Here is a 12,456-nt window from a genome sequence, read left to right on the forward strand (position 1 = left end):
ACATACTAGGTGATAAATGATCCCCCAATGTTTTTGCTTTACGGTATACTATTTTTGGATTAGATTGGGTGACTTTGTCCAAACCTCCATCTAATTTAAGTATCTTCCAATGTTTATTGAGAATTGATCGTATGGTATTTGATTGTTTTGAGTATGTGGTGATAAATAAGGGTACCTCTCCCTCTAGTGTGCCCCTTTTCTTATGTTTGTTGTTCTTATATCTAGATAGTAGATCTATTCTATTGCATTCTTTCACGTTCTGAAAAGCATTTTCAATTACATCATCCGAATAACCACGAGATTTGAATCTAGTTTTTAGGTGTTCTGCTTGATCACTGAAAGACTTTTCTGTTGAGCATATCCTCCTAAGACGGAGAAATTGACTCCTAGGAATGCTGTTTAACAGTGGTTTCGGGTGTGCACTATTTGCTCTGAGCAGGGAGTTGCGAGAATGTTCCTTTCTGTAGATATTTGTTTGTATTGAAAGGTTAGTATCCACATATAGGTGGAGATCCAAAAAATCAATATGTTGGTCATGGACCGTATGTGTGAATCTAAGGTTGCAGTCGTTGGATTCAAGGTATGCAAAAAATAATATATATATATATGTGTGTGTGTGTATTGTGATTGAGTGTTGATTGTGTGTGTTGTGATTGTGTGTGTGGGTGTTGTGATTGAATGCAGTGGTGCACAAACTGAGGGGGGGTGGGGGGCCGCCCCGGGCACAAGATTTAGGCGGGGCGCGTGCGGCAAAACCTGGCTGTGCAGGCAAAAAAGATGTGCGCAGGCGGCCAAGAAGAGGTGTGCGCGCGGCCGAACAGAATAGTGCAGGTGGCTGCCACGTGATTCGGAGGTACGGGGGAGGAGCACGCCCCAGCACTATGATGTCAAACGCCCCTCCTTCCGCTGTCTGCCCTACAATAGCGCTGTGTTCCTGCTCTCCTCCGCTGGCAATCTGCTTCGCTGCGATCCTCTGCAAGTGAGAGGGTAGGCTGCCACTATATCAATCATACTACGAATGTGCAGAAATAATAATAAAGAAAGTGTAAACACTTCCCGTTTGTGCTTGCAAAATTATGCAGGACACCCTGTGCTCATGCTTGGAGAGTTGGTGATGTCACCGCTCTCCGCGGCAGTGTGGACGCAGCCTAATTTTGCAAGAGCGAGCTGTTGAAGTATGTAAGTATTTAGGCTGCGCTTATAGTGCCGGCGACGCGACGTCGCCCGAAAACAAATGCATTGTCGCCGCCGTGTGCGCTTATACTAAGCGTGACCTGACAACGCGATTTTTTGAAGCCGCCAATATTTGATTTTTCAGGGGCTGTCGCCTCATGTCGCCCCTGAACCAATCAATGGCCTGGTTGCCCGCGCCGCCACAAAGCGAAATACAACTTTCGCTAGCGGCGACGTCGCGGGCACTATATGCACGGCCTTAGACATATTTGTATTTACATTGCATACCGTTAAATAAAGATTTTTTTAAAATGTGATTTTGATTACATCAGGCAGGGGGGGCCCGAAAAATTTAATGGATATGTAACCCTGGTCCCCAGCAGCTCCTGGAGACCCCCCTCCCCTGGTGCAGCTCGATCGCGGGTACTGAAAAACCCGACGGCTGCTTCCACGGTGGGGGCTGGTGCAGGGAGCAGCGCGGCTTCTCCTGCCTGCGGCCGGTTGCCGGGGACGCGATCGGGCCGTTGCTAAGGCCGCGATCGTGTCTCTAAGGTCCCGGTGGCCGGTGAGGCAGGGCGCCGCCATTGAAGACAGCGTTGCGCATGCGCAGGGACGCGTAGGCGCAGGGAAAGCCCCAGAGCTAGGGATAGCTCGCGCGAGCATAGGGACAGCTCAGGGAGAAGAGAGAAAGCCCGGGAGAGCTTGCGCACGCGCAGTGTAGGGTAGGAAAAGCCCGCGAACCCCTAGCCTACCAGGGAAGGCTCTGAGCTGGGACTACATATCCCAAGAGCCTTTGCACGCCCCATGTGATACCAGGGAGCCAATAGGGCTTAGGAAGGCCAGGCAGGCAAAGAGATACATTGTTTGGGCTGCAGCATGTTTGTCAGTTGGAGCAGCGGAGCTGAAGGGGAAGGAAGGATGCAGGGAGTGAGTGCAGCTCCTGCATCCAGATAGGTACCCTCACCCTCCAGGTAGGCCGCAACTCCCCACCAGGTTAGTGGGTAACTGATAAGGGACGGCCCTAGATAGGAAGGTCACCCTTAGTGTATGTAAGGTGCAGGTTTGGCAGTGCCACAGCGGGTAGTGCTGTGTGCACTGGCAAATAGGCACAGCGTGTGTGCAGTGGATGATTTGCTGCGGGATCCAGGTGGCTGTGTACGATTGCCAGCTGTGTGTGTGTCGCTGCATGTGCTGGGCGCAGTGTGTGCAGCGTGTGTGAATGTCTGCAGGCTGACAGTGAGAGCGGTGTGTCTGCTGCAGGCTGTTAGGAGTAGCGAGTAGCTAGATGTTAGGGAGGATTAGGGACTTGGGTAGATAAGGGAGTGGGGCAGGTTAATAACCCCGCAGGCCCTAGGAGTTTTCCCCAAGTCACCTCAGGTTGCGGTACATCAGGGACAGGCCCTAGGTTAGGGTTCCTGTCACTTTAGGGTTAGTTAGGGATAGATAGGGATAACGGCGGCTGCTGTTCCCGTGAGACGGTGTGTTACCGAGAGACGGTTGTGTTCCCGTGAAGCGGTGGGACCCTCGTTGGGGTTCCTGGAGAATATCACCTGGATAGGATCAGACGGATGCATCGCACGTCTGACCCTTTGAGAAGCTTGTTGCTGACCCGAGCACCGGAGTGCTCGGAAGGTATTATGTCATCACATGTGCACCAACAGGCCTAGAGGTTTTAGTGACTGCGCAGTCACCCATTGACTATCTCCGTAGGAGTACGGGACATTGGGTGTGTGGGTTTCACTGGACACTGAGTGGGATCACCTAGGGTTGGGGAAACGTCCTGCGAGACGTCACGGGTAGTGTCTCCTCGTGAGAGGGACACAGGTTATGAGGTTATGTAAAGGTGATGATATTCTCCATGCATATAAGTAAAGTCCTTAGTTATTATATAATCACTGTGTGTGTGGTTTCTGATTGGGTTCCTATGTAGGGTCATTCTACATTTCCATAGAATCCTACATAGGTGGAGGCGCTGTAAACGAAGATCCGTTCCAGAGGATTCACCCCAGGCTCTCATTAGCGGAGGCTCAGACCTCCTGTGAGCCTGCAGGTATACGCACCACACCGGTAACACCGCATGTTCTACTCACCCACACTATATATGAGATTGGGTGGGGTGGAATACCCGTTACAGATAAAAGGGGGGCTCGGCATAAAAAGTTTGCTCACCCCTGCTCTAGAGCACCCTCTCTCTCCTCTCTCCCTCATCCACATTTGTGGGTGGATGTTGGGTCTTTTGCAGAAAGGGAGGGCCATCAAACCCGCTTGTAAAGATTCAATTGCAAATCAAATTTTGCTGTAAACCCCACTAAACATTAGCGACTCGAATTTTGGCACATTCGCCCATCTCTAGATGGGAGAAACCCATTCTTAACATGATGAGAGATGTGAGTTGTATCATGTTGCCTAGTTATGGCATTGTGGAAAGTTGTTTTTATTTTTTATACTTTGTTGCATAGCAACATTACTCCAGGGACACTGTTAGTACGATAATGCTCAGCGAACTCCATGGAACACTTGGGCTGGAGCTTCAAGTCAGGATGCCCTGGGTTGGTGGCAGGTTCTGGTGGTGAGCAACTGATTATTTATAAAAGTGTAAATCAGCGTATGCTCACAATATTTGGGTGGACTTGTTTTATCAATTGGCTGTGACCTTGAAACGTTGCACTGTACCTGCTCATTATACAGTATGAATTAAAGACACAGCCATTTTGCATAAGAATTGATGTGTGCCTCCATCCTTCTATTGCTGATGCTTCATGAGGACTCAAACACTAAGCCATACTGTAGATGAGCTAGTGCACGGGGACTGATATAAGGTATACCTTTGCAAACACTGGAGTGCCACTTTAACCCTATTCCAGCAACCCAAATATTGCACATCAGCTGCACTAAATGCTTACGATATTAAGTCACATGACACTACCTACAGTTTTAACTTTCTGTACTCATATATTTCAGGATCTTGTTGATTATTTTGTATTTGAAGACATGTCCATGCACAACGGCAGTAGCTTCCAAACCCAACTTTGTACTGTTATTGGCAGATGACCTTGGCATTGGAGATATTGGTTGCTATGGCAATGACACCATAAGGTACGTAATTCATGTACATACAGCAAGACTAGGTAGGTTGGGATACATTTTAGGTACAACATGAGAGTTCTTCATAGATAAAATTATTGTATACACAGCTTTTGAAAACTTTTCCAACATAGAAACATAAAAATTGACGTAAGGTAAAAAAAACGTTTGGCCCACCCACTTAAAGAAAAAACCCATGAGGTTTTGAAAGCACAGTACGCTTTCATTTCATCCATGAATATCTTATGTTGGTTCACTAAAAGGTATCACACCCTACAATAAATCTACATTTCTCAGGGAACAGCACATCCACGTTGAACTACAGAATACCTGAATTTTAGAAGATTCCAATTTGATATTCAGACTTGACCTGGGTACCCCGTAATGATACTGTATGTTTAGATACATTGATATAAACGATATTATGACTGTTTTGTTTTATTTATCAAGTACTGCAATCAAATCATATAGAAAATCTGTAAAATGTATAATAAATTGCAATATGGTTCAACATTCTAGCTAGTTTTTACAACTGATATTTAGCTGTAGTGTGCAATGTGTTTAAATTACATAGTTCTGTAATGTATACAACTATCAATAACGTAAGAGAGAAAGTTAATCCATTTGAAAGAATTACGTTTCTTCATAGTGATTAAACATCATCATGTATCAGTACTAGATCTAAATATAGCTCAGATTTGTCTGAGGAATCAAGATCTTTATTGGCTTGTACCTTTACTCTTATTATTTTGTTTACAGCAGGCTACAATAAGGCACCTTTTTCCCTATACTGTATATGACAATGTATCCCATACGTAGAGGTGAGAAGGAACTTCTACAAACGTGGTAATGTTTTCATTTTTTAAGGACACCTAATATTGACAACCTGGCTAAGGAAGGAGTCAAATTAACGCAACACATAGCAGCTGCACCAATCTGTACACCAAGTAGGGCAGCTTTCTTGACGGGACGATATCCAGTGAGATCAGGTGGGTATTTGTTTACAAAGCTCATGTAGTTTAAGATTCATATATTTTCATTGTACATAGAAAGCTCAGCTTTGGTCTGAAATATGGATCACATGTTTTACAGCTAGGACCCTTGACCACAATGGAATGTGAATTTTTTTTAACTTTGGTAGTAAGTGAGACAAGCTTTTCAGCATTTTTTCAATTTTGCTGGAGGAGTTCCTATGCCTTCCAGAGATCGAGGAATGGGTCCTAGATCTCTATTCTATCTATCCATCACTACCCTCAGACCTGCAATCCAGTTCCATGTCTCTTAATGCCTCCTGGTTATATCTTCGTGGATGGTTCAGCTGTTAAAATAATTTCTCCCAAAACAGTCTCTGCTCATCTGCTCCTTTAATCCCTCTCATGGATCCTAGCGATTTGTGGAGTGGAGCAGTTGGGCATGACGGGCCCAGGACAGTCTTAGTCCAAGCCCCGGTGACTTGTGGAGTAAAGTTTTTTGGGTGATAAAGGGGCCTAGGACTTAGTCATGACCTGGGCCCAAGTGAGTTGTGGAGTGGGGATTGGGAGGGTAGCTGGGCCATAGTGAGTAATGATAAACCATAGTTAAATTAAAATGTAATGTCTTAAAGCAGCAGTCCAAGCTGCATTTTATTTTTTCCCCTTTAATATGTGCATCAATACAATCTACACAATGATAAGTAATTAGCTAATTTGCCGATAATTCTGTTCTCCTATGATCAATTGTTAAGAGTCGGCTCAGGGGTTCACTAAATGGCTGTCTGCAGAAGAAGAGGACCAAAAATACAAAGTTCTGTGGGGAAGATCATGTGACCAGGCACTAGATACATTGGTGCACTGCTAGAGAGAGGGCAGGGCTTCAAAAGGGGTGTGCCAGAGCCTGTTTCAGAAGAGGAAGGGGATGTAATTACATTATAATTACATTATAATACATTAAAAAATGTCATGTAGAGTAGTTTTTTTTTTTTTGTAAATGCTACGAGTTTTTTCTCATAGTACAGAACTGATTTATTTAAATAAAAAAAAACACATGTAGGCTATTGCTTGGTCTTCAGCTGTAAGTGGTACTTACAGACTCGGATGCTGTTCTGTAGTCATGCATTGACAAAAAAAAGCTTTAAAAAACATCTAAAGAACATGAAAGCGCTGCTGTGCCGGGCATAGGATGGAAAAATCAAAGTACAGCTTAGCCCCATTATAGCGCGGTCCTCGGGGGCCACCCGAGACCACCGCGTTATAAACGGGGTCATGCAAAAAATGGGCGCCGCCCCCATCGGAGGGGGAAAGCTGAGAACAATCCTACCGTTCCCAGACCCGGTGGGGCAGCGGCAACCTCACACAGCACTTACCCGGCATCTGGCAGCTCTTATCCCTGTCTCTGCTTCCTGCTTCAGCTTCTGTCTTGCGAGAGCAAGCTCCCTTAAAGAGACAGTGTGCCTCTGTGTGTGTGTTTAACTGTGTGAGACTGTGAGACTGTGTGTCAGTGTGTGAGACAGTATGAGTGTGTGTGACAGTGTGTGTGAGCAGGGGGGGTACTGTGTGATTAGGGGGGGTACTGTGAGTAGGGGGGGTACTGTGTGAGCAGGTGGGGTACTGTGTGAGTGGGGGTGGTACTATGTGAGCAGGGGGGTACTGTGAGCTGGGGGGTACTGTGTGAGCTGGGGGGTACTGTGTGAGCTGGGGGGGGTACTGTGTGAGCTGGGGGGGTACTGTGTGAGCAGGGGGGGTTACTGTTTGAGCAGGGGGGGTTACTGTTTGAGCAGGGGGGGTTATTGTGTGAGCTGGGGGGTACTGTGTGAGCAGGGAGGTACTGTGAGAGCAGGGGGGTACTGTGAAGAGGGGGGTACTGTGTGAGCAGGAGGGGGTACTGTGTGAGCAGGGGGGTACTATGTGAGCAGGGAGGTACTGTGTGAGCTGGGGGGTACTGTGTGAGCTGGGGGGGTATTGTGTGAGCTGGGGGGGTTACTGTGTGAGCAGGGGGGGGTTACTGTGGGAGCAGGGGGGTACTGTGTGAGCAGGGGGTGTACTGTTTGAGCAGGGGGGGGTACTGTGAGGAGGGGGGTACTGTGTGAGCAGGAGGGGGTACTGTGTGAGCGGGGGGGTACTGTGTGAGCAGGGGGGATAACTGTGTCAGGAGGGGGGTATTGTGTGAGCAGGGGGTACTGTGTCAGGAGGGGGGTACTGTGTGACAGGGGGTACTGTGTGAGCAGGAGGGGTACTGTGTGAGCAGGAGGGGTACTGTGTGAGCAGGGGGGTTACTGTGAGCAGGGGGGTGTTACTGTGTGATTAGGGGGGGTACTGTGAGTAGGGGGGTACTGTGTGAGCAGGTGGGGTACTGTGTGAGTGGGGGTGGTACTATGTGAGCAGGGGGGTACTGTGAGCTGGGGGGTACTGTGTGAGCTGGGGGGTACTGTGTGATCTGGGGTTTGTACTGTGTGAGCTGGGGGGGTACTGTGTGAGCAGGGGGGGGTTACTGTTTGAGCAGGGGGGGTTACTGTTTGAGCAGGGGGGGGGTTACTGTGTGAGCTGGGGGGTACTGTGTGAGCAGGGAGGTACTGTGAGAGCAGGGGGGTACTGTGAAGAGGGGGGTACTGTGAGCAGGAGGAGGTACTGTGTGAGCAGGGGGGTACTATGTGAGCAGGGAGGTACTGTGTGAGCTGGGGGGGTACTGTGTGAGCTGGGGGGGTATTGTGTGAGCTGGGGGGGTTACTGTTTGAGCAGGGGGGGTTACTGTGTGAGCAGGGGGGGTTACTGTGGGAGCAGGGGGGTACTGTGTGAGCAGGGGGTGTACTGTGTGAGCAGGGGGGGGTACTGTGAGGAGGGGGGTTCTGTGTGAGCAGGAGGGGGTACTGTGTGAGCGGGGGGGTACTGTGTGAGCAGGAGGGGTACTGTGTGAGCAGGAGGGGTACTGTGTGAGCAGGGGGGTTACTGTGAGCAGGGGGGTGTTACTGTGTGATTAGGGGGGGTACTGTGAGTAGGGGGGTACTGTGTGAGCAGGTGGGGTACTGTGTGAGTGGGGGTGGTACTATGTGAGCAGGGGGGTACTGTGAGCTGGGGGGTACTGTGTGAGCTGGGGGGTACTGTGTGAGCTGGGGTTTGTACTGTGTGAGCTGGGGGGGTACTGTGTGAGCAGGGGGGGGTTACTGTTTGAGCAGGGGGGGTTACTGTTTGAGCAGGGGGGGGTTACTGTGTGAGCTGGGGGGTACTGTGTGAGCAGGGAGGTACTGTGAGAGCAGGGGGGTACTGTGAAGAGGGGGGTACTGTGAGCAGGAGGGGGTACTGTGTGAGCAGGGGGGTACTATGTGAGCAGGGAGGTACTGTGTGAGCTGGGGGGGGTACTGTGTGAGCTGGGGGGGGTATTGTGTGAGCTGGGGGGGTTACTGTTTGAGCAGGGGGGTTACTGTGTGAGCAGGGGGGGTTACTGTGGGAGCAGGGGGGTACTGTGTGAGCAGGGGGTGTACTGTGTGAGCAGGGGGGGGTACTGTGAGGAGGGGGGTTCTGTGTGAGCAGGAGGGGGTACTGTGTGAGCGGGGGGGTACTGTGTGAGCAGGGGGGATAACTGTGTCAGGAGGGGGGTATTGTGTGAGCAGGGGGTACTGTGAGCAGGGGGGGTTACTGTGTCAGGAGGGGGGTACTGTGTGAGCAGGGGGGTACTGTGTGAGCAGGAGGGGTACTGTGTGAGCAGGGGGGGTTACTGTGAGCAGGGGGGTGTTACTGTGTGAGCAGGGGGTGCTGTGTGAGCAGCGGGGGTACTATGTGAGCAGGGGGGTACTGTGTGAGCAGGAGGGGTACTGTGTGAGCAGGAGGGGGTACTGTGAGCTGGGGGGTACTGTGTGAGCAGGGGGGGTTACTGTGTCAGGAGGGGGGTACTGTGTGAGCAGGGGGGTACTGTGTGAGCAGGAGGGGTACTGTGTGAGCAGGGGGGGTTACTGTGAGCAGGGGGGTGTTACTGTGTGAGCAGGGGGTGCTGTGTGAGCAGCGGGGGTACTATGTGAGCAGGGGGGTACTGTGTGAGCAGGAGGGGTACTGCGTGAGCAGGAGGGGGTGCTGTTTGAGCAGCGGGGGTACTATGTGAGCAGGGGGTACTGTGTGAGCAGGAGCGGTACTGTGTGAGCAGGAGGTGGTACTGTGTGAGCTGGGGGGTACTGTGTGAGCAGGGGGGTTACTGTGTGAGCAGGAGGGGGTACTGTGTGAGCAGGAGGGGGTACTGTGTGAGCAGGGGGGGTTACTGTGTGAGCAGGAGGGGGTACTGTGTGAGCAGGAGGGGGTACTGTGTGAGCAGGGGGGGTTACTGTGTCAGGAGGGGGGTACTGTGTGAGCAGGGGGGGTTACTGTGTGAGATGGGGGTGTACTGTGTGAGATGGGGGGGTACTGTATGAGCAGAGGAGTACTGGGAGCATGGGGGGTACTGTGTGAGCATGGGGGTAATTCTGTGTGGTTGTTTGGTAACTCCTTCTGTGTGGTCTTTCGGTTAACGTGAAAGATGCTGGCCTTTGAAGTGGTTGGGTGCATTGTGATCGTGCCCTTGAGCGCCCACAGCACCCAGAACTCACACAGCATCCCAGCACACAGAGTTCCCACAGAGCACGCACAGTGCACAGAACCCACAGCCCGCAAATAGCGCCCACAGCTGCCCACAGAGCAGTGGCAGAGGCAGCACAATCCCATAAAGAGGATAGGTAGGAGATCTTCAGCTTATGTCCTATTCACTAATACATTATTCTTCTGTTCTATTGTGCTGTTTTGCTGGGTTTGTGTTTGTATTTTATTTTAAGCTTTTATTAATGTTTTGTCCCAATTTTGCCCAAACTCCACCCCCCCCCCTCAAAAAAAAATAACAAAAAAATCTAATTTTTTAAAACGGGAGCCATGTTAATACTGCGTTATTGCGAATTCGCGTTATAGCGGATTGCGCTATAACGGGGTTAAGCTGTACCATTCCCCACTTTTTCCACGGTTTCCACTGCTGGTGACATTGTGACATTAGTACTATTAGCGGTGTTAGTGGCTGAGGTGCTTGTGGAGCCAGGCATGGCAGTTGGACATCCCGGGACCACCTAATTCTAAATAAAGGCAAAGAAGAGCCCTGGCTTCAACCTGGTCAGCTGTTCACTCATTCTCAGAGAAAGATGAAAAAGACCAAAGCATGATCCATATGTATACACATTTATAGCATAACATATAAAAGATCACACTTGCATACAAGCGTGATAACAACAGCGTGTAGAACTAAAGATGTCATCAGTTTCTCTGATTACTACATCGGCACAACAGCAGTAAAAGGTGACCTAATTTTCGATTAATTTTTAATTGTTTTAATAATTATCTTTTCCCGAATAAAAGTTCCCCACCACTTACAGCATACCTAAATTATAGGTTTTAATGACATATCAAACGGATATTATATCTTATATGCCTTATTGAATAAGTTTTATGCTTTATTTTGTATATATCGGCAAATTAATTTTGTGACCAATAGAAAGACAGAAGGAGCTTCTTAAGAAGGGCCATTAGATGCAGTAATTATGACTCCTGACAAAGCCGAACACGTGCGAAATACTTTGAGTGGCCAGCGCCAGCATCACCTTTTCTTGCTCCGTTGTGCCGATGTCCAGTGTGTACCATTGCCGAAATTCTTTGCGCTCCAATTGCCGGATGTGACCGGAAGCACCACAAGCCAGGGAGACACCGGAACGCAGAAGAATCATCTTGAGAGACAGCACCAAACACTGAGCAGCAGTAACCAGAGAAACTGATTACATCTTTAGTTCTACACGCCGTTGTTATCACGCTTGTATGTAAGTGTGATCATTTATATTTTATGCTATAAATGTGTATACATATGGATCAAGCTATGGTCTTTTTCATCTTTCTCTGAGAATGGGTGAACCGCTGACCAGATCCCTACCATAGAAGTTGACACTATCAACACATAGGCACTAAGCACAGTTTTGGAATCGCTTTATTTCTTATTGCAGAATGTGAGTGTACCATTTATAGGACTATCTCAAGTTACTATACCCCCTTATATATACCACCTGCACTATTTGTGTTTTTAATGTTTTTCACGTTGCATATTTGGTGAAAATCTGCGCTCCCCAAACTCCACTACTGAAGCCAATGCAGCAGGTCATATGACTACTTCCTTTTTTGCTGAATTTCGTATATCCACGGTTTGCTGAAATCTCATATGTTTGCTGGTTTGCTAAATGTCACTTAACACTGCCATACATTTTTATTCTAATAATATTTTGGCAAAATTATTAATTTTGCTGTGCTTGGCAAAAAAATGTTGTTGCACAATTAGGACACTTTTTCACACATCTCTCTTCTTAACCTACAGTAAGATAGAAAAAATGGGGAAACACCTGAGTCGATACTCTAGATGTATGTCAGAGATAGGTACTAATTTTACATGTAGTCATTAGACAAGTGAAAGAGTTAATAAGGTGCCTGAATAGAGGGAGGATATACCATTGTTAAACTTTGCTCTTCCTGAGAAAAGTGCCCATGTAATAAAGCTAATACAGCAGATGAAGGGCAGAGAAGTAGGAGGGAGGGAATCCCGCAGCCGGAGCTCAGCTGCGTGAGCCCGCACTTACAGAGTACACATCCCAAACAACACCTCCTTGTCCCCAAAGAACTGCTAGCAAATGGGCACAGAGACGGGATAAACTGAAGTGAAGAACTCATGTTTGATCCTCTCAGTGATCCCGCGATCAAGATGGCGGCAGTGTTTGTATAAAAATCCCGTCTGATGCATGCTCCAGCCGGTGCTTGGAATAAAGGTAAGGGAGAAAAAAAAGCGGAGCACTGCAGCAGGAACCAAGGAGGACGCTGGGCAATAGAGGCCGTAAAAATAGGACTTCTTTAGGGAACCACATCTCCGCAATCGCTCTGACGCATTTTGTACCCATCGGTCTCTTTGACAAAGTACCAACGGGTATGAAACGCATCAGAGCAACTACGGGGAGGTGGTTCTCTAAATAAATCCTTTTTTTTACAGCCTCTATTGTCCAGCCTCCTCCTTGGTGCCTGCTGCAGTGCTCCTCTTTTTATCTCTCTTACCTCTTAACCTACTCTAAGCAGTTAAAAAGAAGAATATTACACTTTACCATGGCAAAATGTCATGACGCCGTTAAATGTCTAAGCATCATATATTGTGGTGTTTCCATTTGATTAGAAAAGGGTTTTGTGAGTACAGCTA

General features: G+C 48.4%; 1 protein-coding gene across 3 annotated transcripts in view; it reads left to right on the top strand.

Annotated features, from left to right (window-relative positions):
• The window catches only part of LOC142491671 (arylsulfatase D-like), a 61,812-nt gene that overhangs the window by 14,666 nt on the left and 34,690 nt on the right, over positions 1-12,456 (top strand). For 2 of the 3 annotated variants that reach the window (XR_012800446.1, XM_075594581.1), the window contains exons 1-3: positions 3,667-3,742; positions 4,135-4,269; positions 5,125-5,246. Coding sequence is in view for 2 of the 3 variants with exons in the window: in XM_075594581.1 (XP_075450696.1) it covers positions 3,714-3,742; positions 4,135-4,269; positions 5,125-5,246 (286 nt within the window). In the remaining variant the exon portion in view is untranslated. Of the gene's footprint in view, positions 1-3,666; positions 3,743-4,134; positions 4,270-5,124; positions 5,247-12,456 lie in introns of those variants that run through there. The other variant, XM_075594582.1, reaches the window with a different exon arrangement.

The sequence above is a fragment of the Ascaphus truei genome, chromosome 3 (assembly GCF_040206685.1).
Source record: "Ascaphus truei isolate aAscTru1 chromosome 3, aAscTru1.hap1, whole genome shotgun sequence".
NCBI classification, from domain to species: domain Eukaryota; kingdom Metazoa; phylum Chordata; class Amphibia; order Anura; family Ascaphidae; genus Ascaphus; species Ascaphus truei.